Source organism: Petaurus breviceps, unplaced genomic scaffold (assembly GCF_028583685.1).
Source record: "Petaurus breviceps papuanus isolate PSGF00001 unplaced genomic scaffold, PetGlider_PUasm1.0 185, whole genome shotgun sequence".
In the NCBI taxonomy this organism is placed as follows: domain Eukaryota; kingdom Metazoa; phylum Chordata; class Mammalia; order Diprotodontia; family Petauridae; genus Petaurus; species Petaurus breviceps.
In genome coordinates this window covers 8116283-8143331 of record NW_027185797.1, presented here as the reverse complement: position 1 = coordinate 8143331, position 27049 = coordinate 8116283, and the positions used below count along the sequence as shown (strand labels likewise).

General features: G+C 37.6%; 1 protein-coding gene across 2 annotated transcripts in view; it reads left to right on the top strand.

The window, feature by feature from the left end:
• ANKRD28 (ankyrin repeat domain 28) overlaps positions 1 to 27049 on the top strand; it is a 195667-nt gene that overhangs the window by 43404 nt on the left and 125214 nt on the right. Inside the window, exons 1-2 of one of the 2 annotated variants that reach the window (XM_069088416.1) lie at positions 13243 to 14970; positions 16169 to 16252. In XM_069088416.1, the coding sequence (XP_068944517.1) occupies positions 14854 to 14970; positions 16169 to 16252 (201 nt within the window). In that variant the 5' untranslated portion in view covers positions 13243 to 14853. Of the gene's footprint in view, positions 1 to 13242; positions 14971 to 16168; positions 16253 to 27049 lie in introns of those variants that run through there. The other variant, XM_069088417.1, reaches the window with a different exon arrangement.

Below are 27049 nucleotides of genomic sequence, written 5' to 3'. Positions count from 1 at the left end.
TTTTGAAACAATGGTATGAATTCTTTAGGTATAATTACTTGGTTAAAAAAAAAAAAGGACAGAAAATATGAAAAGGGCCCCCCAAACTGTTGTGAGTCATCAGTTAGGATTTTTAAATAGTTACATTCAGTATTTCTATCTCCACCCAGAAAAAACATGAATCATATTCTCTAGTGTTTCCCAAATAATAGCTACTTTGAAACGGAAGTGGTAGAGACCTAATTTGTGTGTGAAATAACTGATGTATACTCCCAACTGCTTTTTACTGTACATGTGGGAATTCCACAGACATTTCATTTAAGTCTTGCTTATAAGGGCAAACACTTGGTAACTATGGTAACTTATTTTTAACTGGAAAATTTCCCCTTCAGTTTTGAGAATGTCATAACACTATACTATGGCTTATTCTAGTGTTGAAAGAAGACCACATTCTGTTAGATAAGAGTTTTTTCAGTTTTCTTTTACTTTTTTTTCAGATTGTACTAATGTGAGAGGAATGTGACAATTTGATGGAAGCTGAATATTAGCTTTACTTTATGTAATGTCTGTGAAAAAGATTTTAGTAAATTAGTAGTGTAAACAGATTGCAGGGAGTAAATTATTTTTAAGGCTGTTAACTGTTAATACATTAATTATATCAAATAGATACTATTAATAATAAATGAGGTATATTGGTTTCTGAAAGAAAACCAGACATTATGAAGAAAAGTCATAGAATTCCTGAACAAAATATACAAAATAAATTGTATGTAATCTCAGAAAGAAAATACTACCTTTTAAGGATGACTGGGAAAGGCCTCTTGGAGAAGGTAGGGCTTGAGCTGAGATGAGGAGGGCAGAGTATTCCAAGCCTGAGGGACAGCCATTCATCAGAGTAACAAATATTTATTAAAGGCTAATGACTATGTGCCAGGCATTGTGCTAAGCTCTGGAAGTACAAAGAAAGGTTAAAAAAAAAAAACCCAAACAACAACAAAATGCATACAGACAAAAACTAGGAACTCACAGTCTGAGGGATTCAGTTCATTCATTTTGCAGTCTTGTCTAACCTTTTGTGTCCCTGTTTGGGTTTTCTTGGCAAAGATACTGGAGTGGCGCCCTCCTACCTTTTCAATCTTCTTATACCATCTTCCCTCCACGTGGTTTTCAGTCCAGTGACACTGGCCTTCTTGCTCCACAAACAAAATCCTCTAAATCTCTCAACTCCTGGCATTTTCTCTGGCTCACTCACATGCCAGAGAGTGAGTACTCCTTCCTCAACTCTGCCTACTGAGTTCCCAATTTTTCTTGTAAAGTGCCATTACATTTGTTTTTTGACAGGAAGCCTTCTCCAGTCCCTCTTTAATTCTAATGCCTTCCCTCTGGTAATTATTTCCTATTCATCCTGTATAGTGTGTGTGTGTGTGTGTGTGTGTGTGTGTGTGTGTTTGTTTACATGTTGTCTCCCCATGTGATTGTGAACAAGGATTGAGGACAAGAGTGTCTTTTGCCTCTTTTGGTATCTTCAGGGCTTAGCACAGTGCCTGGCTCACAGGAGGCACTTAATGAATGGTTTGATTGGCTGCCCAGGACATTCACTATTTTTATCAGTTTCCCTCACAAACTGCAGTGCTTAAAACCTAACACAATGTTTAAAATGTGGTCTAACCAAGGTAATATTTGCCTTCTTTCTGTAGTCTATGCCTCTCATTGCAGCCTAAGGTCATGTTATTCTTTTTTGACTAACTATCACACTATTGGAGAGCTTGTGCCTGCTCTGAGCAAAAGATTATGACAGATTATGACAAGTTGGACACAGCAGGAGTTAAAGTCAAAAAAGCCGTTTCAAGTAGTATGCATCAGGAAGTGAAATTTCTTTGTGGCTCTTGAAGCCTGCGAGTCCCTGAGCTATGAGGATGGAGATGGATGATGATGGTCCAGAAGAGGATTCTGAGGAAAGGTTAGGCAGCTGGGAGGAGATGCAAAGACCCAAGCGCCAGCGAGGAGCCATAGGCAAGAGAAGAGGGCAGTCAGATAGCGTCCAGTGCTGGCACAATGACAGAAGTGATGCAATGGAGACCTCAGAAGACACTATTCATGAGCAGACTATCTCCAGAAAGAAGAAAAGTCAGAGACACAAAGAAGACCCCAAGGAGGCCTTTGGAGAAAAGGATCCTATAGATGTTTTCACTTACTGTCAGCTCCTTTGTGTGGCATGACTCCAGGAACATCATGCTTCCCCTAGGATGAGCCAAGCTTATCATACTCATCACCTTTTCAATACCCTCAGTTGCCTCTCCCCCTCATTGGAGGCTGGAGCAGGAAGACATCCCTTTATCCAGCTGACTTCATTTGCTATCTGCGACTATTTGGTTTTACTCCTTAAACAATATGCTCCCCAACCCTCTCCCCCACTCCCCACTCTCCCATCTTAGCTAAAGAGCTTAGATCAGAAACTCCTTGGGAGCAGAGACTATTTTATTTGTATCCCTATCACTCAGCATAGTGCCTGGCACATAGTAGGTGCCTAAGTAATGACTATATTTGTCCTAAGGAGTCTTTTCCATGTTCTGTAAGAATGCTCTCAGAATCACTTTCATTGCCACTTTTTTGACCATCTTATGTTGACATATCTACTTTTATGGTAAAGTAATGTTGGTAGGAACAGATGACAATTCTATGTTGGAGTTTAACTTCACTATGAAAAAGTAACCCCTCAGGTTAAAAAATAAGCATATGAAAGAGTGGCAATATTTTCCCCGCTTCTTCAGAATAAAAATACCTACACCAACCCAGGTCTGGACTGCTGCCTGTTACAAGTCAGCTTTTAATTTCATCTTTATCTCTGTTGTCAAGGACATGATTTTCATATCATTCATAAATGCCATCCATCTGAATGCTAACAATCGTAACTGTGCTATGTCATTTGATCATCAGGTACTCTCAGGTAAGACTGGTGTTTCACTAGTTTTCTATTCAGAACAGTAACTACACAGTGAACACAGTGAAGGTCATTTTTGGATTGAAGTGGTCCTCAGGATCCCTTTTCTTTGAGAGCAGTCACTGCTTCCCTTCTTTGGAATTACTGCATTATCTTTTCAGTGGTGATACTGTTTGCCCTTGCCAATCAAAGCCGTAGGCTGTGGGAAAGATGATTTGTTAATATGTTCATATAAAATATGCATTTGAAAGGAGAAACCTAACCCTGGTCTCTGATGTAAAGCCCCTTTTGGTTCTAGTGAGTTTGGTGTCTTGTTTTCCCCCTAAATGAGTAATCTTGTATTGGAGAGGAAAATTAGCTAAAATTCAAAATTTAGCTTTTGAATCTCCAGATTTTAAAGCCTCAATTTTCTTGTTTGGATGAGAGTATACTTAGAGGCTTTCTTAGCTCATCTGAATTCAAGTGAATTTTCTGTTCTGGAAATATACTAGGAGGTAGGAGTATTAGGATTTTCTTTTTAGAAAGTGGTATAAAGTTTTACAGTCATGTCAACCAGTCAGTGAGCATTTATTAGGAGACGACATTGTAGGAATCCAAATAAAGGAGAGGTCTGTTCTCAACCAAGATTATGCTTCTATAAAATAATGTCTTATTGAAGTTTTTTCTACCTCTGTCACTTCCCAATGATTTCTACCTTATCCCTAAAAGAACCTTCTCTCCTAACAAATACAGACACAAAAGAAAGCAACATATTAATAACCACATCTTAAAAATGCATACCCCTTTTCACATATATTGTTCAGCACTTTTTTACCAAGAGGGATGTAGCCTAGGGGGCTAGTCTAAGTGAACAAGAAATAAGGGAAGGCCTTCATGAATTCAGGGCAGTTTGTGACAAAAAGGGGGCAATAGGAGTTACATTAGATTATAATGACATGATTTAACTGATTAAATGTATGAGTTGAGAGAGGAAGAGGAGTCAAAGGTGTGACCCATGATTATGTGTATGGGGGAGGAAACAGGACAGGAAGTGGTGCCATTAATTGAAAAAGGAGAAATTGTGGGGGAGGTACATATTTTGGGTGGAAGGTATTGCATTCAATTTTAGACATTGTTTATGGTGCTAATAAGTCATTTAGGTGGAGATACCCAGCAAACGATTACAGTCATGGTACTGGAGCTCTTGGAAGAGTGAGATGTCAACATAGTTTGGGAATGTTTTGTTTAGAGATGTTAGGCCATATAAACTTAAAGGAAAACCGTAGAAGACAGGTGCTAAAACATGTATATATATGGCTTTGATGACATTCCGAAGTTAAATTTCATTAATTTTTGGATGGAAATTAGGCAAATTTTGTCATTAGAATTGGTTCAGATGAGCAAGCTTCTGATAATTTATAAGGATGAACAATTTAGAACTTCACCAGAACCCAGCTATGTTTCCTATAAAGATGATCAGTTTCACAACAGAGAAAATAGACATGCTGGCATATAAATAGTATACATTTTATAGTAACTGTTTTTATACCTGGCAGTGAGATTTATGAGAACTTCAACCATCCAGCTGCAAAACTTCAAGTATTGAAGAAGTCTGTGAGCATTCTTTGAGCAAAAGCAAATCACAAAGCTAATGAATTTTCGTCTAGAAGAAAGAGGTATAGCCACCCTCCAGCTATGGTCTGATATAAGCATTGTATATGACATCCAGGTTCCTAACTTTTAACAAATCTGATAATATGCCCTCCCTTAGCAACTTTTTTAGTTCTTTAGATAACAACAGATAGAAAAATGTGAAAGAGGTGGGGATTGGAGGAAGTTCCTAGAAGGGACATATTGATAGCACTGAGAAGTGACAGATAGGTTCAAGGAAATAGCATAAACAGAAACTAGATTATATGCCACAGTAGAGCTTCTTAGGAGCATTTATATGTTCCAAGAGTCTTAATGTAGTTTTAAGCTTTAGTAGATTAGAAGTGAAAAAGAAATGATTGAAGGCCTTAAGCTTTAGGAGCTTAAAACTGCATCAAAACTTTTGGGATACCCTGTATGTGCTTTATGACTTGTGGGAAGTGTAAGTAGTAGTATCAGTTCTATTTAGTAATTGAGGAAACTGAGAGTGAGAAGTGATTTCACGTGCTCAAGACAGCACGCATTATTGAAGAATTGGATTGGGGAATGCAGCCTAGTTCTTCTGACAACAGAGTCCACAGTTAATGCTGATAATGAAGACTCAAAGTCATCAACAAAATTGTTTTCAGTTTACTAAGAAAATAAAGAATAATGCTATAGAAAGATTTCTATAAAAGAGAAAATGTTAAAATGCTGTTTAAAAAATTAACTGGAAAATTGACTTAACCTGGAACAGTTTATTTCCCCAATGTTAAGATAAATGGAACATTATAGTTGTACCACTATATTGGGATAGCAGTTTGTATTAAATTTTAATAATTTGCTTCAGAAATATGACTATCAAAATTTAGAGACTATTTACAACTTATATTGGAATTCACTAGTGGACTTAAAAGTTCTTTGTAGATGGAGGCTTCCTTGTACATGCTATTTTTCAGGACTATCACAATATGATACTTATTCGAGTAGATGTATAATTAATGTCTGCATGTGCTGTGGTATTGTCCTGCTTGAACTAATTCTTGGCAATTATCTGTCCCTCTTATGGGATACTTAAGCATATACCTTGTGTAATAAATATTTGTGTAAAATAGATCTGGGTTCCATTTGAAAAACATTATTAGGAACTCTGTTGAGACTTAAATAGGGACAGTTTGTTAGGTCTTCAGTCCTTAGTCTACAGTCATAAGATCATAAAGAGATTTAGGTTTGGTCATGGGTCTTAGAGATGATCTACTTTACAGGGAAGAGAATTAACTTGTTCAAGGTCTAACAGTTAGTGAAAGAGCTTTGTCCAAGAACCAGGGCTCCTGACTCTTACCTCTCTAGTCTTTCTTTTATATCATGCTGCATTCCTAATCTCTGGCATTCTTGTACTTTAAGTGGCGTTTTATATATTTCATTTGACATTTATGCTAGACCCATGATGTAGGTAGCATAAGTATATTTTGCTTATTTTTTAGATGAGGAAATAGGGATCCAGTGACGTACTTGCCGAGAGTGCTGTAAAGCCTAATGCATATTATTCTTTTAATTTTTTAAAAGCACATTTACGGGCAGCTAGGTGGTACAGTGAATAGAGAGCTCTAGCCCTGGAGGCAGGAGAACCTGAGTTCAAATGCGGCCTCAGACATTTAACACGAAAACTAGCCATATGACTTTGGACAAGTCACTTAACCCCAATTGCCCCTCGGCAAAAAAGAAATGTGAACTCTTCTTTAATTGGGGTGGCTAGGTGGTGTAGTGAATAGAGCACTGGCCTAGGAGTCAGGAGGACCCGAGTTCAAATGCGGCCTCAGACACTTGAGACACTTACTAGCCAAGTGACTTTGGGCAAGTCACTTAACTCCAACTGCCCTCTGAAAAGCCAAACAAACAAACAAAAAAAACACATTTACTTTGTTACAATTGATTTGATGTGAGGGTATATGAGGAAGAGTCAAAGGACACAAATCTACCAGAAGAAAACACAAGGGGAAGTAGGGAAACTAGTTCTTTGAAAAAACTATGTCATATTGCAGTAATGTTGAAAAAAGGAAGAGAAAAGAACTCCTGTGTATAAAATCAGCAGTAATGGCAAATTAATTGGGACAGTGTAGGGGAAGGAGAATACTTCATGCTACAGATTTACCTTATTTGATACAGTTCTCTGAGAATAGAAATAAAACAATAACTCGTATTAATATTGAATTTTAAGGTATACAAAGTGTTTTCTACCCAAGGGTCCTCTTAAGCATACAGGTAGTATAAATACATAAAAATACTGAGGCACATTTGAAGAAAAAAGGAGTTATATGACTTGCAGGGTTCATAGATCTAGGAGATACTGAAGCTAGGCCTGGGAGTTAGAAGGCCTAGGTTTCAAGTCTAGTGTTCCTCCCATTTAATGAGTTCCATTTAGGCAAAGAGGATGTTGAAAGAAGGATGACGGTTAATAAAAGAAAAGGTAGTCAAGGCAGCACTGGGCAGTCTATGGAGGAAAAGCAGGAACTGAATTGTGGAGGGAAATGTTTGCCAGGATATATGAGTAATATCTTCAAGGATGCTAGTTGGGAAACAATGACTTAGGTGTTACATGATTTTCCTTATCAGTGATTCCTTATTCTGAAATTGTCCATTATTGCCATAAATATTAATCATTACAGTGGTGACTTCTGAGGTTCACTATGAAAAGCTAATTAATAAACCCATGTATCAGTAATTATTTTTTATTATGACATTATGCAAATTAGGGAACCAAAAAAAGAAATTAGTCCATTTCATAAGAAATTATACTTTAGGCAAATTAGGGGGGGAAATGAACCAGAGTGTTATTATTGTATTCTTTTCAGGCACTAATATTTTTGTAATACTGATGGTGATTGGACATTTAGAGAAAATTGTTGCATTATATTTTTTTCAGATTAAATCCCCCACCCCCCAAGAAACAAGAAAAACAATCCCTTGTTATAAACAGGTATGGTTAAGCCCCAGCCCCCCAGAATCCCTACATTGTCTTCCCTTTTCCCAAAAAAGTTTCAATCTGTATTCTCAAGCCTCTTTACAAAGGGTGTCTGTGTGTTCCCCTGTAATAAGTCGTTGTGTTGGTTAGAGTTTATTATCTTTACAATATTACTGTTCCTGTAGAAATTCTTTTTCTGGCTCTGCTCGCTTCATACTGCATCAGCTATAAAAGTCTTTCCAGTTTTCTCTGAAACTATTCCCTTCATTATTTCTTATAGCACAATAGTATTCCCTCACATTCATATACCATAACTTGCTCAGCCATTCCCTAATTGATGGATATCCCCGCAGTTTCCAATTCTTTGTCCCTGCAAAAAGAGCTGCTATAAATAATTTTGCATCTATGGACCCTTTTTCTTTTATCTCTGGGTATAGTTCTAGTAGTGGTATTTCTGTGTCAAAGGATATATACAGTTTAATAGCTTTGGGCCCATAGTTCCAAATTCTTTTCCAGAGTGTCTGGACCAGTTCACAGCTTTACTGATCGTGCATTAATGTACCTGTTTTCCCCCAGCCTTTCCAGCATTTGCCATTTTCATTTTTTGTCAGCTTTGCCAACCTGATCAATCAGATGTGGAACTTCAGAGTTTTAATTTGCATTTCTCTAATTCTTAGTGATTCTTGTTGTCATTCAGTTGTTTTCAGTTATGTCCAACTCTTTGTGACCCCATTTGGGGTTTTGTTGGCAAAAATGCTGGAGTGGTTTGCCATTTCCTTATCCAGGTCATTTTTACAAATGACAAAACTGAGGCAAACAGGGTTAAGTGACTTGTCCAGGGTCACATAGCTAAGTGTCTGAAGGAGGATTTGAACTCAGGTCTTCCTGACTCCAGGTCCTTCACTCTATCTATTGCACTATCTAGCTACCCCAAAAGAAATTCCTTGGTCTTATCATTGTTGTTCAGTCTTTTGTTATCCTGTTTGCAATTTTCCTGGCAAAGATAATTGAATGGTTTGCCATTTTCTTGTCCAGCTCATTGTACATACAAGGAAACTGAGATGGACAGGGTTAAATAACAACCCAGGGTCACATAGCTAGCTAGCAAGTGTCTGAGGATAGATTTGAACTCAGGTCCTCCTACCTCCAGGTCTGATGCCCTACTGCTTTGCCTCCTGTGTTCCTCTCTTAGTGATTTAGATTTTTTTATGTCTTTTGATAACATAGATTTCTTCCTCTAAAATCTCTTCATACCCATTCACTGTTTATCAGTTGGAGAATTGTTCTCATAAATTTGAGTTAATTCCTTATATATCTTGGAAATGACACCTTTATCAGAGAAATTCGTTAACAAAGATTCCCTCACCTCCATTTACCTGCCTCTCTTCTAATTTTAGCTGCATTGGTTTTGTTTATGCAAACACTTGTTAATTTTATGTAAAAAAAATTTGCACATTTTATGTTCTGTGAACCTTTTCTATTTTTTTGGTCATGAACTCTTCCTCTCTCTATAAGGTTGCAGGTAATTTGTTAATATTACATCATCCTTTATGTCTAAGTCATGAATTTGGAGCTCATCTTGTAGATGATGTGAGATATTGGTCTATACCTAGTTTCTTCCAGTCTATTTTCCATTTTTCCCCCAATGATTTTTGTTAGTGAATTTTTGCCCAAAGCTGGGATCTTTGGATTTCTCAGATACTAGGCTACAGTGCCCATCTGCACTGTATATTGTAGATGATCTATTCCAGCAAACTTTCGTAACCATTGGTTTTGATGATTATTGCTTTATAGTATAGCTTGGTATCTGGTACTTCTAGGACCTCTTCCTTCAGATTTTTTTCCCCTGTTAATTTCCTCGAGATCCTTTACCTCTTTTTGTTCCTTCAGATTAATTTTTATTGTTTTTCTAGTTCTACAAAGTAATCCTTTGGTAGTTTGATTGGTATGGCACTGAAAAAGTAAATTTAGGTAGTATTGTCATTTTTATTATATTGGCTCAGCTTAAAGTGAGCAATTTAACATTTCAATTTAGATTTAAATTTATTTGTTATTTAAATCTGTATTTGTGTAAAGAATATTTTGTATTTGTGTTCATATAGTACTTGAGTTCCATATCACTATATATCCTTAACTTTTGATTGACCTGTTCAAGCAATATGCTGCTATGCCAAGCAGTTTCTATTTAACGCTAGGTATGATAGAGAGCCATTGGAGCTCAGGGGGAGAATACATTGGGGTAGGGAGAGAGACTTGAGGCAGGCAGACTAACTAGAAGGCTTTTACAGTAGTATAGGCAAAAGGTAATGAAGCATGCGCTAAGTTGTTGGCTGTGCTAGTGGAGAGAAGGGGACAGATATTACAGATGTGAAAGAAGAAACGACAAGATTGGATAATAGATTAGATATGTGTGGGGAATGGGAGTGTGTCACCGAGGTTGCTGGCCATGAGGATGGTGGTTGTCTTCAACTGTAGTAGAGAAGCTGAGAAGCAAGGAGTTCTTTTCTAGACATGTTGAGTTTGAGCTGCCTAGGGGCCATAAGATTCAAGGTGTCTAAAAGGCACTTGGTGATATGAGACTAGAGCTCAGGAGAGAGCAAGGGATGTTTAATAGATCTTGGAATCATCTGCATAGAAATGATAATTGAGCCCAGGGGAGCTGATTTTGATTAAGTAAGGCAATAATCCAGGGAAAAGAGAGTAAGGTCCAGCAGAATAGAGTCATGTTTAGTGGGCATGACCTGGGTGAAGAACAAGCAGATAAGACTGAGCAAGTGGCTTTTGGTCAGATAAGAGGAGACTGAAAAGAGAAGCAGCAAAGAGGGGTGGAGAAGCAGAAAATAGAAGGTCATTAAAACCCAGGGAGAAAAGAGTATTCTCAATAGTGTAACATTCTGCAGAGAAGTAAAACAGGATGAAAATGGAGAAAAAGCCATTCTTTGGCTTTTAAGAGATCATTGATAACTTTGGAGAAGGAAGTTTCAGTTTAATAATGAGACTGGAAGCCAGAATGTAGAAGGTTTTAGAAGAGACATGAGCAGCAACAAGTATAGATCATTTTCTCAAGGAGTTTAGACCCCCAAAAGGGAGGAAAAATAATGACTCCTGTCAGGTCTTAAAGGGTCAGTTGAGGTTTTAATTATTGGGGAGACACAGTAATAATAGCTGGCATTTATATGTGTTAGGCACCGTGCTAAGCACTCTACAAATATCTCATTTGATCATCACAACTCTGGGAAGTAGATCCCCATTTTACAGTTGGACACTGAAACATGTTTGAAATTAACTGAAATTAAGTGACTTCATATATCTGAATGATGTGAGATGAGGAAGAGGGCATAAGGGGGAATTTATTGGTGAAATTGAACTTCTCAGAAGGAGGAGTGGGATACATAAGGTGAAGTGGAAGGCTTGAGGAGAGAGTGTTTGGAACAGTACTCTGGAGAGTTGTACAGTGATTGCCTTGATGTAGTAAGGGTCCAGTTGAGATTGTGTAACAAATGGTAATGGATCCAGTCAGCACTATTGGTGATTTTCCTGAGCTTCAGTCAGTGGCACTTAAAGTGAAAGTGGCAGATGGTGAGAGTTTGGCAAGGCTTGATCAGGAAGAGGAAAGGAGGAAGAGGATGGTTCACCAAGGGATGTAATGTAGAAAAGTGAAGGGAGTGTAGCCAGTGGAGGGGTTAGAGCCTAGGACAGAATTGAGGGGTGGAGGAAATATGGTAGTAATGGGGAGGCTGAAGAAAAGCATTGGGGTTATAAGGCATGGGGAAAATAGGGGTATGATAAAAAATTATGATGAGATGGATAAATTTCTGAGTTAACATGGAAATGGACCACTTGTTTGTGATAGCTTTATCAAGGACATGACCACCCATGTGTGTAGCTGAGGTGACATAAAGCAGTAAGTCAATCATGGGAATTGAGCAGATGGTTTTAGGGTGCTTGAGGAAGCATTAATCGATATGTGTTGAAGTCTTTAGTATGAGAGCTGGAGTTGTGGAGAGAAAGATTGTGATCTAGCCAGGCACTAAACTCGTTGAGGAAGAAGGGAGATTGGGGGGTGGGGAAGAGCATGGAGGACCTGGATTGGGTGATAAACTTGGAAAGCATGTATCTCCAAGTAGCCAGCTGAGTGATGATGGTAGAGGGAGAGTCTGGAAGTGGCAGTGAAAAGCCAGGAGTCTTCCAGTTCTCTCATACCAGGTTGGGGTATGAGTGAAAGTGCAATCAGGTGGGGGGCATGCGTGTTCAGGTCTCTTAGTAAGAGGGCAGGAGTTGGGGTAGAGAGACTCACTGAGGAAAGAGGGAGCAAATCCTGGGAGCCAATTAAATAGCCCTCTTTATTGAGGGGACATTGGGGGGGCAGCAAGTAGAGCTTGGGCCTGGGCTTGGGAAGATCTGAGTTAAAATCTGGTCTCAGATAACTTGTGTGACTGTGAACTGTAGAATGGAGATAACACTACCTCTCAGGATTGTTTTGAGGACCAAATGAGATACTAATAAAGTGTTTTGCGCGATGCCTGGGACATAGGTAGTACTATATAAATGCTTACTCCCTTCCTTATGCCCTTTATTTCATCACCTGAACTTCAATGTAAGGACCTACTTCATAAAGGTAATACAGATTCTTAAGACTTTGCCCACATTATATGTCTTCATAATGAAATTTTATGTGATACCTGGAGCTGGAAGATATCTTAGATAACCTAACTTTTGTCTTTCATTTCTATATGTGGAGAGGCATCATGGTGTAAGTACAGTTCCTAAGTTGCTGTAGAGAAGGATCTGACTGGCACTGGTAGAGGGAATAGTACCTGTGTGCTATTGTGCAGCAATCATGGATTAATTTCAGTAAGAAACCTATCCATGGGACTGCTAGGTGGCTCAGTGAATAGAGCCCCAGCCCTGGAGTTGGGAGGACCTGAGTTCAAATTCAGCCTCAGACACTTGACACTTTCTAGCTGTGTGACCTTGGGCAAGTCACTTAATTCCAACTCCTGCTTTCCCTCCTCCATAAAAGAAAAGAAACCTATCCATATGTGATATATCAATGATATATATAGATTTTATATATGTTATATATATAAAATCAATGAACAGAAGAACTTCCAGAAATTTTTTTGTCATATCCTGTTTTGTGTACAGCTGTTTGCATATTGTTTCCTCCATCGGACTGTGAGCTTCTTGAGAACAGGATCGACTTTTTTTTGCCCCTCCCCCATTTTTGTATCTATCCCCAATGCTTTGCATAGTGCTTGGCACATGGTAGGCACTTAATAAATGCTAGGGGAAATAATGGCTGCTTTTAAGTAGATGTGAGTGAGTCAAAGTGACAAATTTACAAAATCACAGATCATGAAAAATCACATTCATTTTAAGGTACTGATATATGTAGTTAGCTGAAGCTTTGTTATCCCTATTTTATTTATAGTTAGTAAGAAAAAAAGAGTGGGCATTGGTTTGAAATTTCCTGAAGAATATTTGTTGTCTTGTAATGATCAAAATTCTTTCCAAGTATTAAAAGTTTAGCTTAAGAATGTGTCTAGCTAGACAAATGTCTGTACTGCATTATATATTTGGTTGTAACTTTTCCTCTATCTCTAAATGCCTATATACTGATACCAGTTTTGCAAGGAAGTCTATTCTAACAATTTTGGTCAGTGTGAAAGGGTTAAAATGGCCTCTGTACAGTAACATGTGAAAACAGTTAGGCTGTTTGGAGCTGTTTACTTGCATAAATGGATGTTAGTCAGCAGAGGCAGTATAGCAGGATACCAGATTTCTTTGTGGCTTTTAGTGGAAAATGTTAAAAGCACGCTCATTTTTCAGCTAAAGAATTTTTTAGTTTGATCTGAATTAGTCACAGAACTGGCATGGGCATTCTGATTGTGAAGACTTTACAAATGTGGCCCTTTTTGGGGGGTGGCTAGAGGAAGTTACATCCTGAGCAGTGGCTCAGTTCTGTGGTAAGTGTAACATGTGAGCATTACTAGGCATTTTATCCTGTGGGTCTGCAGTCTGCTCTTCAGACTAGGCTCAGTCGGAATGCTGCTGTGGGGCTGATTTTTCAGGTCCTGTGGTTGATTTTTCGTCTTTCTCTTTAACGATCAGTTCATTCAAGGGGTTTGTGGCTTTTTCAAGATCATCACAGAACACAGAAACATCTGAAATCTACTAAAAAGGCTAGCAGTGGAAGGAAACTGGATTGGCACCGACCCAGATGTTTGAATAAAAGAGTAGTCGGAAAGAAGATGCATGGAGGATTTTTTTTCCCCTGAAGGAGGACTGTATAATGGAAGCTGGATTCATGCAGAGATCAAAGGAAACACTCAAGTGATAAACTACTTTGTGGAGGAAAAGGTTGAAGCAGTGATTTGAACAGTTATTTGAGCTTCATAGCTTCTTCAAACCGTTAAGATTTTTTTTTTCTAATACCATTCTTGTGGGTTGTTTGCTAGAGCAGCCACAGCCAACTGCTGCTTGATGGAGGAGGAATGAGGGCTCTGCATTGCCGGTGCTGTTGATGAAAATACAGCTATCTACATGTTTGTCATTTGGGAAATCTTCATTAAACAGGCCATATTCTAATACCAAGAATCTTCTTATTGTCTCTCACTGTCTGACTCATCGCATGTAAATGTATTGCAGCTTTGCTGTTGATGCAGAAGAGTGGGTTTATTTTTTAAACATAGAAAGAATTGTCAACCTCTGAGCTCCATGTTCTGAATTTGTGCTGAGCACTGATGAATTTTTTCTGGAGTATAACAGCATTAAGACCACTGAAATTCAAAAAATGAAGAGATGAAGAGATGGAGATAGAATAGTGAGATTTTTAAATTTTGTTTTCAGCTCAAAGCAAGCCAGCTATACGGAACCAGATTGACCTTGCCCGAATTGAGGGGAGCTGGGATCCACTCTGTCACTGCAGTCGCTTCTCCTTTCAGTCAATACAAAGTGGTGTCATGTCACCCCAAACAATGACTTCTCTGTGCTAACAAAATTCTGCCATGAGGAGAAGTGATACTAAAGAGGCATAATTTTGTAGAGGATAATTTTTCAAATGAATTTAGATTATGCTTGGAATTAGTTTGCAAAGGTTTTGTTTTGGGTTTTACTAATAATTTCTATAGTAAAGAACCAGTGACATTGAACAGAATAATCAGACGTGGCAGTTTTAGGGATGTTTCAAAGTTATGGGGGTCAATCACTACTGGAAAAACTGAAGTTTAAAATTAACTTTTAAATGCCAGCCGTAGTACACAGAATGTTTGCAAGTGTGTACAGAAGAGGAAGACATACTCCTTGTGCTATACCAACTGTAACTTTTGCTATATAGTTTGAAATTTAGTGTTTTAAACGAATGAGTCGGGTGTGTATTGTTGTTTTGGAGGAGATAGAAGATGAATCTCCACCATTTGTTTCCAAATTGCCTCAGGAAAATAAATTCCTTCCATCTCCAGCTTCTGGAAATGTATTGGTAAGATGTAATAGTTTCTTAAGTATTTTTGTATGCTGGTGAAATATAAGTGATTTTTTTTCCGCTTTTTAAAAATACACTTTTTAGCCATTTATATGTTTTCAGTGTGCAGTTATGTGTACCATGTCACATTGCAAAGTGAATATATTTCTGATATTCTTGGAAGAGGAAAAAAACCTTTCAGATAGGACAAAAGCTGCATATTTTCAGCTTTGAAAAGAAAAATTAGCCTTATGTTTATACAGTGATTTCAATCTGACTATAGATTGCTTGTAGCCTAGTGGATATAAACATATATTTTATCTTTCACTTCCTTTCTTTCCATGTCTAGTTTGTAGTTTGTGAAATTGAGGTATCAAGTAAGAATTGGGAGTTATGCCTATTTTAGGAGAGACTGACTGCAAGTAGTAACACAGAAGGCCTGGCATTTACTGTAATAGCTTGTATATTGTTTACATGTACAACTTTATCTCATACTGTGTTATCTTTAGCCTTGTGTAAAAGCTGTTGTCAACTGCTTCTTCTTTGCCTACTAGAACATGATATCCTATCATAGATACTTATGCTGTTGATTAGGGAACTTATATTTAGACTTACACGTGTTTGTGTGTGTTAATCATGCCATTCAAACATACTGTACTTGGTCTTAGAACAGGGGAACTGAATCATTTTTGTAAATTTCTAGATCATGAACTCTTAAGCTACATCAGTAGTAAAACTTTAGTTCTCAACTCCCAAGCAAAATGTTTTCAAGGAGGCCTTATTTTAATGGACCTCCCAGATTGTGTGGGAACTACTTGAGTGAGATAGCTGGGCCTATGCATTTTAGATCCTCTAGTTTAAATAATCTCACTCATTGGTAAGATTAGTAGGCTAGTCTTAAAAATTCAAATATGTCTGACTTGGTACATTATTTTGTTATGGCTAAATTACATTACTGATCTTTCCTAGTCTTAACTTTTTTCCCTTCAAAGGTGATAATGATCATTTGTGCAGTTTGCAAAAAAAAATGTGACAAAATTCACAGATTGCTGCTAGATACTGGTTTTTAGTTGTTGGTAAAGTGGGGACAGAGGAAACATTCTATGCTTTTGATTGTTGCTCTTGACTTAGAAGTTTATTGGAAGCAGAAATGTTTTATAAAGCATTTGTGGTCAAAGACGATTTTTTTATATACCCCTTTTCTTTTATATTTTAGCCATCACTGGTTCAAGCTATATTTAATGGAGATCCTGATGAAGTTCGGGCACTAATATTTAAGAAAGAAGATGTTAACTTTCAGGTAATAAAAAGCAGAGTTAAATTTAGATAATCTTCAAACTCTCCTTGAATTTTATTTTTTTTCTTTTTTCCCCTCTACTTAATAGTATTTTATTTTTTCCAGTTACATGTAAAGATAGTTTCCAATGTTTACTTTTATAAGATTTCGAGTTCCAAATTTTTTAAAGTTGTGTTTTTAAGGCTTCTTCTGTTTTACCAGTTTTCAAATGAAGTAAAACTAAGTTTCTTCTATGAAAAGATAGTGATATACACCTAAAGTAATTAATGACATATATGCTTCTTTCAACTTTATATATTCTTTTTTTTTCTAAATTGAAATATGACATTTCTTACTGTAAATGGATGTAGTTGTAGAGAGATGGACCACACATAGACAGATTTTCCTTTGTTTGATTACTCCTACTGTTAAAAGGAGAATAACCTGTCTACTTTTTGTTTTTGTTTTTGCAATTGATCTTTCAGGCCTGCAGTTATTATGTAGTGAGTTTTTAAAAGGAAGTTTCCTAAAATTAGTAACTTGCTCCTGGGCCATAAAAAATATTATTATATCTTTTTAAAAGTTAGCAATTTACTTTGGTAGAATCAGGCCCATTAATGCATTTCCAGTGAAACAAGTGTTCCTCTGTAGCACTGTGAATAAAGTAGTGTCTTGCTATTTCATGTGATCTAGAAAGTAGCTCCAATAAAACTGGGGTTTATGAGTTTGAAATTATTCAGCTCTAAATAAAAGGACCTTTTTTCCTTTTTGTTTCTTTTACACAATAAGTGCTATGGTTACTTATTTTAAAAGCAACACAATACAGGAAAACATTGTCCTTCCCTTTTAGAATCTGTTTAATTCTGGATTAGTATGTGTGATGGGAATTTTGTCACCTCATCTAGGTGTCTATATGGCTTCCATTCATCCTAGAAAAGGATCCCCTGACCAGTTTCATTGACAGCCTTCAGCTTATATTAATTTAAATGGCATTATATTTTATTAGTGTCAGAGAGAAAGAAAGTATCAGACTAACCTCTTCCTTTCATTGTTGGTTTCCCTGTTACTAAGATTGTATATGATATTTTATATAGCCAGCCAGTTAATGAGTTTGAGTTACTTTTTGCAGAAAGAATGATTAATTGTATTTGTGTTCTATAGAAATTGTGTATGTATAACCCCTATGCTTGAGTGGAGGTGTGGAGGGGGGCAGGGGCAGTAGGGTGGGAGGGGGGGCGTGATTCTGTTATCTCCCGGGTTTATGGCTTTGTTCTGGATAATTGAGATTGTGGAAGTTGGAATGTATAAATGGATGTCATAACTTTTAAGATTCATTGATTCTTTTATTCTCTTAGCACATTAAAAAAAACTCTAGCTTTTCTTACTAACAGTAGTAAGAAGCAAGTTTGCAAATAATATTAAAGAGGAATAAGAGAAAGGTTTCCTGTTCAAAACTTAATCTCTTGTTCTTATTATAAGTGTTTAGGTCTCTAAGCTTCATGAGGGTGAGAGAATATATAAAAATATACAATACACCAAATGTTATTTTTAAATGCATTTATGTTGAATGATTTTGTTCAGCATTACCCAGATTCTGAGAGAGATATTTGCTCATTTTGGAACTATTTAACTTATGAAAGCATATATTTTTTGTTCTTTGTATCTTGTGAAACATTTGAACTCTCTTAATATTTGTATTTTAATTGTTACTGAAATGTTAAAAGAACATATCCACAAGAAAGGGCTACCTGATTTCCTTGACTAGATAAAAATTACACTTATGTATTTTAATCTGTTATTTCATCATGTTGGTATTCCCTCCTATGATATAGATCATAGCTCACAATTCCTTCTTTCTTTGCATACCTCTTGCCTCTTCTCCAAAGAGGGTTCACTCAGGAGTACTAAAGGTCTTACTTGATCTGTGGGTACCAGTGGGTCATGCAAGCTGTTATCTCTTGATTTCATTTACATGACTAGCCCCACCTCCTTTTCCTGTCCTACTTCTCTCTGCTCACATCCTGTATGTCACTCATATGCTTAGTTGTTAACATGGGACTCCGTGTTCTCTTAGGGACTTATAACTTCTAATTCTTTAGAACATCTGGTGTTCCATTACTCACAACCACATATTAGTATCAAAGTGATTTTGTCTTAGGGAGTAGATCAGGGTCATTAAAGGCACTGCATGGTTTCCCAAATGCAATCTAGCCCACTCTTCTATTCTATGTTAAATTTATTGTCCATCTGCATTGTCTTTTAAAAAATTATTATTTTTAAAAATTAGCAAAATCAGCTTTCTCTGCTTCCTACCGTGTTTCCCCGATAATAAGACCTATCCTGAAAATAAGCCCTCCCCTTCCTGTGTAAGATTCCTCTAAAATAAGCCCTCCCCTGAAAATAAGCCCTATTGAGATTGCTACTGTAGTGAAGGTGATCCCCTGCGCTACACGCTACTTTACAGTACCCTCTGTATGCACCGTTCCCCCTCCCCCGGGTGAAATGCACACCGCGCTCCGAGCTGCATCCAATCAGAGCTGCAGCAGTGAGCGCGTCATCCTGTTCTTCCCCAGTGATTTGCTTATTGAATAAAGGTACATTTTTTTGTTCACATTTACCTGTTTATTAAAATTGCTGTCAATGTTCATTAAAATAAGCCCTCCCCTGAAAATAAGCCCTCTGGTGTTTTTCTGTCCAAAAAAATTAATAAGACAGTGTCTTATTATCGGGGAAACACGGTAAAACTTAGCCCCCCCGTCTTTGAGAATCAAAGAAAAACAAAGCTGCTTTTAGAAACGTGAGTAGTTAAGCAAAACAAAGCAAAGCTAAGGAAAAAAAATTTCCACATTGACCATATCTGTGTGTGTGTGTTTCTCATTTTGCACTCTGTTTCCTTCACCTCTCTTGGAGGATGAGTAGCATGTTTCATTATTAGTTCTCAGTAGTCATAGCTAATGATTACACTGAACTCCTAACACTTTCAAAGTTGTCTTTTTCATGTTGCTATCACTGTATAAACTGTTGTCCTGGTTCTATTCGCTCTACTCTATTTCACTTCATGTAAGTCTCCCCAGGTTTCTCTGAAACCATATCTTTCATAATTTTTTATAGCACGAAATAGTTTGTCACGCTTATATAACATAACTTGTTCATTCATTCCTCAATTTATGGACACACTCGATTCCCGTTTTTTGCCTCCTCAAAAAGAGCTATAAATATTTTTGCACATCTTTAGTTAGTGTTTATTTTGCTTAAGACTACCCTTCCCTTAAACTACCTTCCCATTCATTTTCCCTTCTCCCATTTCTCTGTTGAATGAGATATTTTTGTGCACAGTTCTGTGTGTATGTGCGTGTATGTGTATGTGTGTATGCATTCTTGCCTCCTTTGACCATTAAGGTAAGACTGAGGTCAAAGTGTCATCCACTTCCCCTGCCAACTCCCATTTGTTTGTATACATGTCTACTTGTATACCCTGCTTGTGTAGGATATTTTTCTCTAACCTTCCTTTCCTCCCCTCCATTCCTGCTTTCCCCCTACCCCTACCCCATGTGTTCCTCTTCCCCTCTCTTTCCATTCTTCTCTTAAGATGATCAAGACATACAGAACTACTCCCAGCCCTGCTGTCTAATTAGATTCTCTTAATGACCCTTACTGGACAGCTAGGTGGTGCAGTGGATAGAACACTGGACTTGGAATCAGGAAGACTTATCTTCATGAGTTCAAATCCGGCCTCAGACACTTACTAACTGTGTGACCCTGGGTAAGTCACTTAACCTTGTTTGCCTCAGTTCCTCATCTGTAAAATGAGCTGGAGAAGGAAATGGCAAACTGTTCCAGTATCTTTGCCAATAAAATTCCAAATGGGAGCTCAATGGATAGATTGCTGGGCATAGAATCAGAAAGACCTGAGCTCAGATCTGACTGTGCTTAATAGCTGTGTGACTCTGGGCCAGTCATTTCACTTCTGTTTGCCTTAATCCATTGAAGAAGGAAATGGCAAACCACTTCAGTATCTTAAGAAAACCCCATGAACAGCACTGGCATGCTATGGTCCATGGGGTCACGAAGAGTCAGACACGACCGAACAAAAACAATGACCCTTAATAATGATAGAGTTCAGTGGGGACCCATGTATAATTTTCCCATACTAGACTGTAAGCAGTTAATCCTTGTTCACTTCTTTATCATTATCCATGTTAATCTTTTCACATTTCTTTTTATGCCTCTGTTTAAATTGAACAGTTTTTACATAGTTCTGGTCTTTTCAGCAGGAAAGCCTAAAAGTTCTCTATTTTGTCAAAGATCCATTTCCCCTTTATGAATATACTCAAATTTGCTGGATAAGTTATTCTTGAGCCCGTATTCTTTGCCTTCGAGAATATAGTATTCCAAGCTCTCTATTCCTTGCTAGTGGTGGCTTCTAAATCATGTATAGAACTGACTGTGGACTCCTCAATATTTGAATCTTTTCTTTTTTGGTTGCTTGCAATATTTTTTATTTGACTTGGAAACTTAGTACTTTGGCTGTAATGTTCCTAAAAGTTTTCATTTTGGGATTTCTTTCAGAAACTGATCGGTGGATTCTTTCTGTTTTTTTCTTTTCAGATTTCTTAAATATGATGGCTAGGCTCTTGTTTGGTCATGATGTTCAAGTAGTTGGATAATTCTCAAATAGTTTCTATTTTCTTAAATTCTTAATTTTTAAAAATTTTTCTTATGAGATGCTTTACATTTTCTATTTTGGTTTTAATATTACTTCTCTTATGGAGTCATTGGGTTCTATCTGTTCTTCCCTCTGATTTTGAGGGAGCTTGTTGCTTGGGCAGGTTTTCGGGCCTTGTTTTCCAAGGTGTTAATTTCCTTTCCAATTCTTCTAATGTTTAAATTTTTTTCCTCCGGTGTTCTTTTTTTATGACAAAACATTTTCAGTTCTTTTTTTTTTTTAATTTCATCTTTTCCAGGAATTCTCACTGAATTTTTTCCCAAATTATATTTTTCTTTCAGCCTTTGCTTATTCTGGAGTAGTTTTTTTCTTCTAGGTTTGTCTTGAGTATCCCTGTCACCATATAATTTTTTATGCTGAGACTTTTTTGTTTGCTTATTCTTCCAGCTTACTGTTTGACTTTGTACTCGATCTTAGGGCCAGGCTCTGTACACTTTTGGAGGGAAGGTTTGAACTGGTCCTGTTGCTGCTTTCTGAGGTTTTGCAGTGTTTTATTTTTCTAGGATCTCAGGCTGAGGACCTACAAGCATTTAATATCTACAGAGTGGTAATCCAGAGCAAAGTCTGCTTGAGGTGACCCCTGGTCTCTGCATATTCCTCACCTGGGTTTGGGTCTGAACAACAGTAGACTACTGGGATCAGCCACTCTCAGCCATCTAGGATGTTTTGCTGGTTCAGAGTGCTAGAACTTCGGGCTCCCCTTGTGTCTGGTGTTGTTGCCCTGGTTTTTCCTCTCCAAACTTCACACCGGTACCAGTGTTGCTTGCTTCTGAATCAGCTCCTTTTTCAGTACGTCTGCCAGAGCTTTCCTACCACTGAATGCCACTGCAGGTGCAGGTTCCCTTGTTAGTCTGCTCTGTATCTGTGACCCTGAACTGAATGGTAGGCCACACATTTGCCAGTTGGTATCTGTTCCTATTCTATCTGGATCTGGGAGTACATGATCTCTTCCTTTTCTTCTTGGACACAGTTCTGTGCTCCATGCAGCCACTCCTGACCTGAATTTCCTGAAGAAAATTTTTAAAAGTGAGGCAATTATACTTCAATTTGCACTCCAAATCCATCAGTTCTCCCTCTGTATGAGAGAGTATGAATTTCACCAGGCCTTACCTATGAAGCTAGAATGAAAAACATTCAGAAATAGTGATGAGGGAATGACTTCATGTTTATATTATAAGTGAATAATTAAGTAAAAAAATGAAAACTAACATTTTCTTACTCTATACCATTTGTTTTCTGAGACTCATGGGTGTTCTCTCTCTCTGTGTCTCTCTTCCTCATCTCTCCAAGGAACAATAATTGAGTATCTTAAAAACCCCCAACACTACAGTATCTTAAGTTGTATCCTTAAATTGTAACAGATTTCTATTGGAAAAAAAAGACAAGCATTTCTTCTTATAGTGTACATGTAGCCTTTATGCAAATTAAGGTACAGAAAATTAGTGACTCACTGTCTCGAAATTCTTTGATATGATTGAAAAAAATTTTCTATGCCTATCAAAAAGAATACATATGTGCAACAAGGGCAAGGAGTATAATGCAGAAGTATTCCCGTGAAAAGCAAGTTGGAGAGGTAGTTGTCATATTGTCAAATTATAATGTCTTTTTAAATAACATCCTGACTCATCCAAAGCATTCATTTTGTCACTTAAAAACTAATATCTGTATAAGGCATATTCTTTCAACTCCTGATGCAAATGCATCAAAAACAAGAAACAACAGAATAATGCCATTATAATGACAGGCATCAAAGCCTCACTGCATGTCAGATGTGGCTAGGCCTATCAAAATATCATGGAAGCCTTTGGAAAAGTTAAAAAATTTGGTTAGCATTCTTTTTTAGTGCTGAATCCTAGGAAGTCAAAGATTAGCAGTGATTTTACAGGTGTATACACATACACAAAAGAGTTGACATGACTGGAGTAGTCTTCCTCATTAGAATGGAAGTACATAGAATAAGAATTAGGATCAGAAATGGTTTTTCCTAGCGTCTCTTGCTGCCACTGTCCATTTGGGATCACATTCTGCCTATTCTGTACATATCTTGTATGTGTCTGGTTATTTACATATTGTTCTCCTCATTAGAATGTAAGCTCCTTGAGGGCAGGCTCTGTGTTTGCCTTTCTTTGCCTCCCCTGTGCTTAGCATAGTGCATAGCACATAAGAAATGCTTAATAAATGCTTATTGATTTGGCTAAATATTTGTTGAGTTAATATTAGTTGGACTATTCAGGATGTGTTCCATATGTTTTATAGTTGAAAGTAGCTCAAAAATTCTCATGCAGATTCTCTCTTGCCTGTCCAGACATTTGGTCTTCCCAAATGGATCTGATTTTGATACTTTTTTCTATGTGTCTTATTATAGCTTCATAAGTAATTAGTATTTTTAAAATACTGATTAGTTGTTAATTTGGTCATTTCTGTTACATAATATAATGGATATTTACAATAATATATTGTATTTCATTATATTTTTTGGAGGGGGGAGGCAAGGAAATTGGGGTTAAGTGACCTGCATGGTCACACAGCTAGTAAGTGTGTCAAGTGTCTGAGGCTAGAAGGTCCTCTAAACTCCAGGGCTGGTGCTCTGTTCACTGTGCTGCCTAGCTGCCCCTAATAATATATTTTTAAGGCTGAATATTTAATGAGCTTTATCTTTTCTTTCCAATAAGAGTAAGCTTGTAGTAAGTTATCACTTTATCATGAGGGCTAACTTTATATCCAAGCTACTAACAATGGTAATGGTTTGAAGAGGTTGTCTCAATGGGGAATCTATTGTTGCTTTACTTCATTTGAAAATTTCCTCTGTACTCCAAAAATTTGTCTGAGATTGAAAGAAAGGAATACAGATTATTTTTGTATTTTGTCCATCTTCAGATCACAGTTATTGACAGCCATAACAAACGTCATTAAGGAAGGATTAGGGTTCTGTGTTAAGGTTTGTGTATAGAAACAATGTGGTAGGTTGCACAGTGCATAGAGTGCTGAGCCTGGATTCAGGTCAGGAAGATCTGAGTTCAAATGCAGCCTCAGACATTTACTCTTACTAGCTGTGTGACCCTGTGCAAGTCACTTAACCTTCTTTGCCTCAGTTTCTTCATCTGTCAAATGAGCTGGAGAAGGAAATGGCAAATCACTTCAGTTATTTTTGCCAAGAAAACCCCACATGGTGCCACAAAGAGTTGGCCGTGATTTGAAACTCCTGAACGACATAAAGAACAACAAGTGCAGGGGGGGATCCCTGTTATAAGAATGCTTATATTCTATTAGAGGCAGGGTATATATGTGTGAGGGGTTTTTTTGTTTGTTTTGTTTTCACTTTGTTGGGTGCGGTGCAGGGGTGTGTATACGTGTGTACATGTGTACATATAGGATAAGGACAAAATAAAGTGGAGACAGGACATTGGCAATTAGGGGAGGAGATCAGGAAAAGCTTCTTGGAGAAGGGAGTGCTTGAGCTGCGTTTTATGAAAGAAGAGAGGTATTCTGTGAGGCCAGAAGTGTGAAAAGGCACTTTCCAGGCATCTTGATTGGCTAATAAAAAAGCACTATAATGGGGGTTGGAATGGTGTGTGTGGGAACAGAGAGAAGGCCAGTTTGTATCACAGAGTGCAGCAAGGAGCTCATGTAGTGAGTATGGAAAGATAAATTGAGGCCAACTTTTAGGGAGTCAATTCAGTTTATTGAGTTAGGGTACTGACATGATTGGATCTGTGCTTGGAAAATCAGATGGCTGCTAGATGGAGCTTGGACAACAGGGAGACCAAGAAGGGGACTGCTCAGTAGTCCAAATGAGAAGTGATTAGGACCTGCATTAAGTTGGTGACTAAGTAGACAGAAGGGGGATGAGTGTATGGGAGAGAAATTGTAGAGGAACCTATTGCAAGATTAAGTAACGATTGATTAGATTTATGGGCTCCTTGTGAGAAGAAATGAAAATTTGTGAGAGAAAATGAAAAATGAAACATTTGGGAGCCTGGAAGAATAATGATACTCTCTGCTAATAGGGAATTTCAGAAGAGAGGTGGGTTTGGGGGGGTGGGGAAGGATGAGTTCTGTTTTTGAACATAATTGAATTTGAGCTGTCTCCAGCATATCCAATTTTAAATGTCCAAAAGTCAGTTGGTGATGCAAGACTGGAGTTCAGGAAAGCACCTGGTAGTGGACATGTAGATGAATGAATGAAAATGAAAGAACAAAAAAACTTAAGTAGTGGAGTTTGGTTTTTTTGTTTGTTTTAGTGCTAAGCACTGTGTTAGGATATAAAGATACAAATGGAAACATGAGAGGGTCCCTACCCTTGAGGAACTCAGATTCTATTGAAGACAACTCATGGAAGAGTTAAGATTCATGGCAGCTGGAATAGCCAGGCCATCTACGGGGTCTGCTCCTTTTCCATCCTCTCAGTGTCAGTGGCCTGAGAAGGGGATTGGGGAGGGGAGGGGAGGGGTTGTTGGAGGTGCTCAGGACAGAGCCTTGGGAAATATCCACAGTTAGTCACTAGGGTGGGGTGCAATACAGATGATGAGGCAGCAAAGAAAATTGAGAAGAAGCAGTTAGGTTGGAGGAGAACCAGAAGAGGGACTGTAATGTAAGGAAATAGAGAAGAGAGTTAGCTAGCAGAAAAGTAATCCACAGTACCACAGTGCAGCATATAGGTAAGGAAGGGCAAGAACTAAGAAAACACCCATCACATCTGGCAATCAGTGGGAACTTGAGAGAGACTTTTTTTCAGTTGAATGATGAAATTGGAATCCAGATTGCAAAGGGTTGAGAATGAATGGGAGAAGGATGCAAGTGGGGGCAAGGAGTGTAGATAACTTTTATTACTTTTTTTCTGAATTTGAGAAATATCAACACGAACATTTTCATATATAAAGAAGAGCAAAAAAGGATTATCAATGAAACTGTGAAACTCAATTATGTGTTTTTTTTCAAAGTACATATTAAAGTTTAACTAATTAGTACTATATGTTATTTATCTGAGCTTCGTTTGCTTTCTTATGAATATATTTTAAATGTTTGATGCACTTTTTTCAATTATTTTTGACATCACTAGTACTACTTCCCCCCTACCTTCCATAAGACTCTTCACCACCCCCAATCAAAACCATTCCTTGTAGCAAATAAACATAATTAAGCAAATCAAACCCACATGTTTATTTTGTTGGAAGATTCCTATCATTCTGTACTCCTCTACCAAAAGTTGAGAAGCTTGATTCAACAGTCTTTTGGAGTCATGATTGGTAATTCCATTAGTCAGGGGGTTTTAAAGACAGGGAAGATTTGGGCTTTTTTGAATTCAGCAGAACCCATCATGGCTCTGAGTTGTCAGATGATGATGTCTTTTTTGATAACATCCTGACTTATCCAAAGTATTCATTTTGTCACTTAACTAAACACTCTACAAGACATATTCTTTCAACTCCTGATGCAAATGCATCAAAAACAAGAAACAACAGAATAATGCCAATATAATGAAAGGCATGAAAGCCTCACTGCATGTCAGATGTGGCTAGACCTATCAAAATATCATGAAAGCCTTTGGAAAAGTTGAAAATTTTGGTTAGCATTCTTTTTTAGTGCTGAATCATAGGAAGTCAAAGATTAGGCAGTGATTTTACAGGTGTATACACATACACAAAGTTGTCATGACTGGAGTAGTCTTCCTCATTAGAATGGAAGCACTTCTTGAGGACAGGTACTGTTTAAATTCTTAATGTGAACCTTTTTTGGTCCTCTTTAGACCTTAGTCTATATTCCAGAAACATTGCCCTACTTATAGTTCCTTAAATTCTGGTTTCTGTCTTCTTTGCCTTTGTTGATCAAGCTTGGGAAGCTCTGACCCTTCACCTGTCGTTTTCCTAACTACTTTCAAGAAACCCTTCAGATACCACCCATTCCAGGAGGTTTTTCCTGGACTCTCTTGCTGGCACTGTCATACCTTTTTTTCTTTTACAGTGTTGCAAGCATTGTGTGAATTGTTTTCCTAATTCTTGCTTAGTTGGTACCAGTTTATATAAGTTTTGTAGGAGTGACAGAGAATGAATATAGAAAAACAACTTGAAGCCATGATAGGTTCTGTTGAAGGTTTT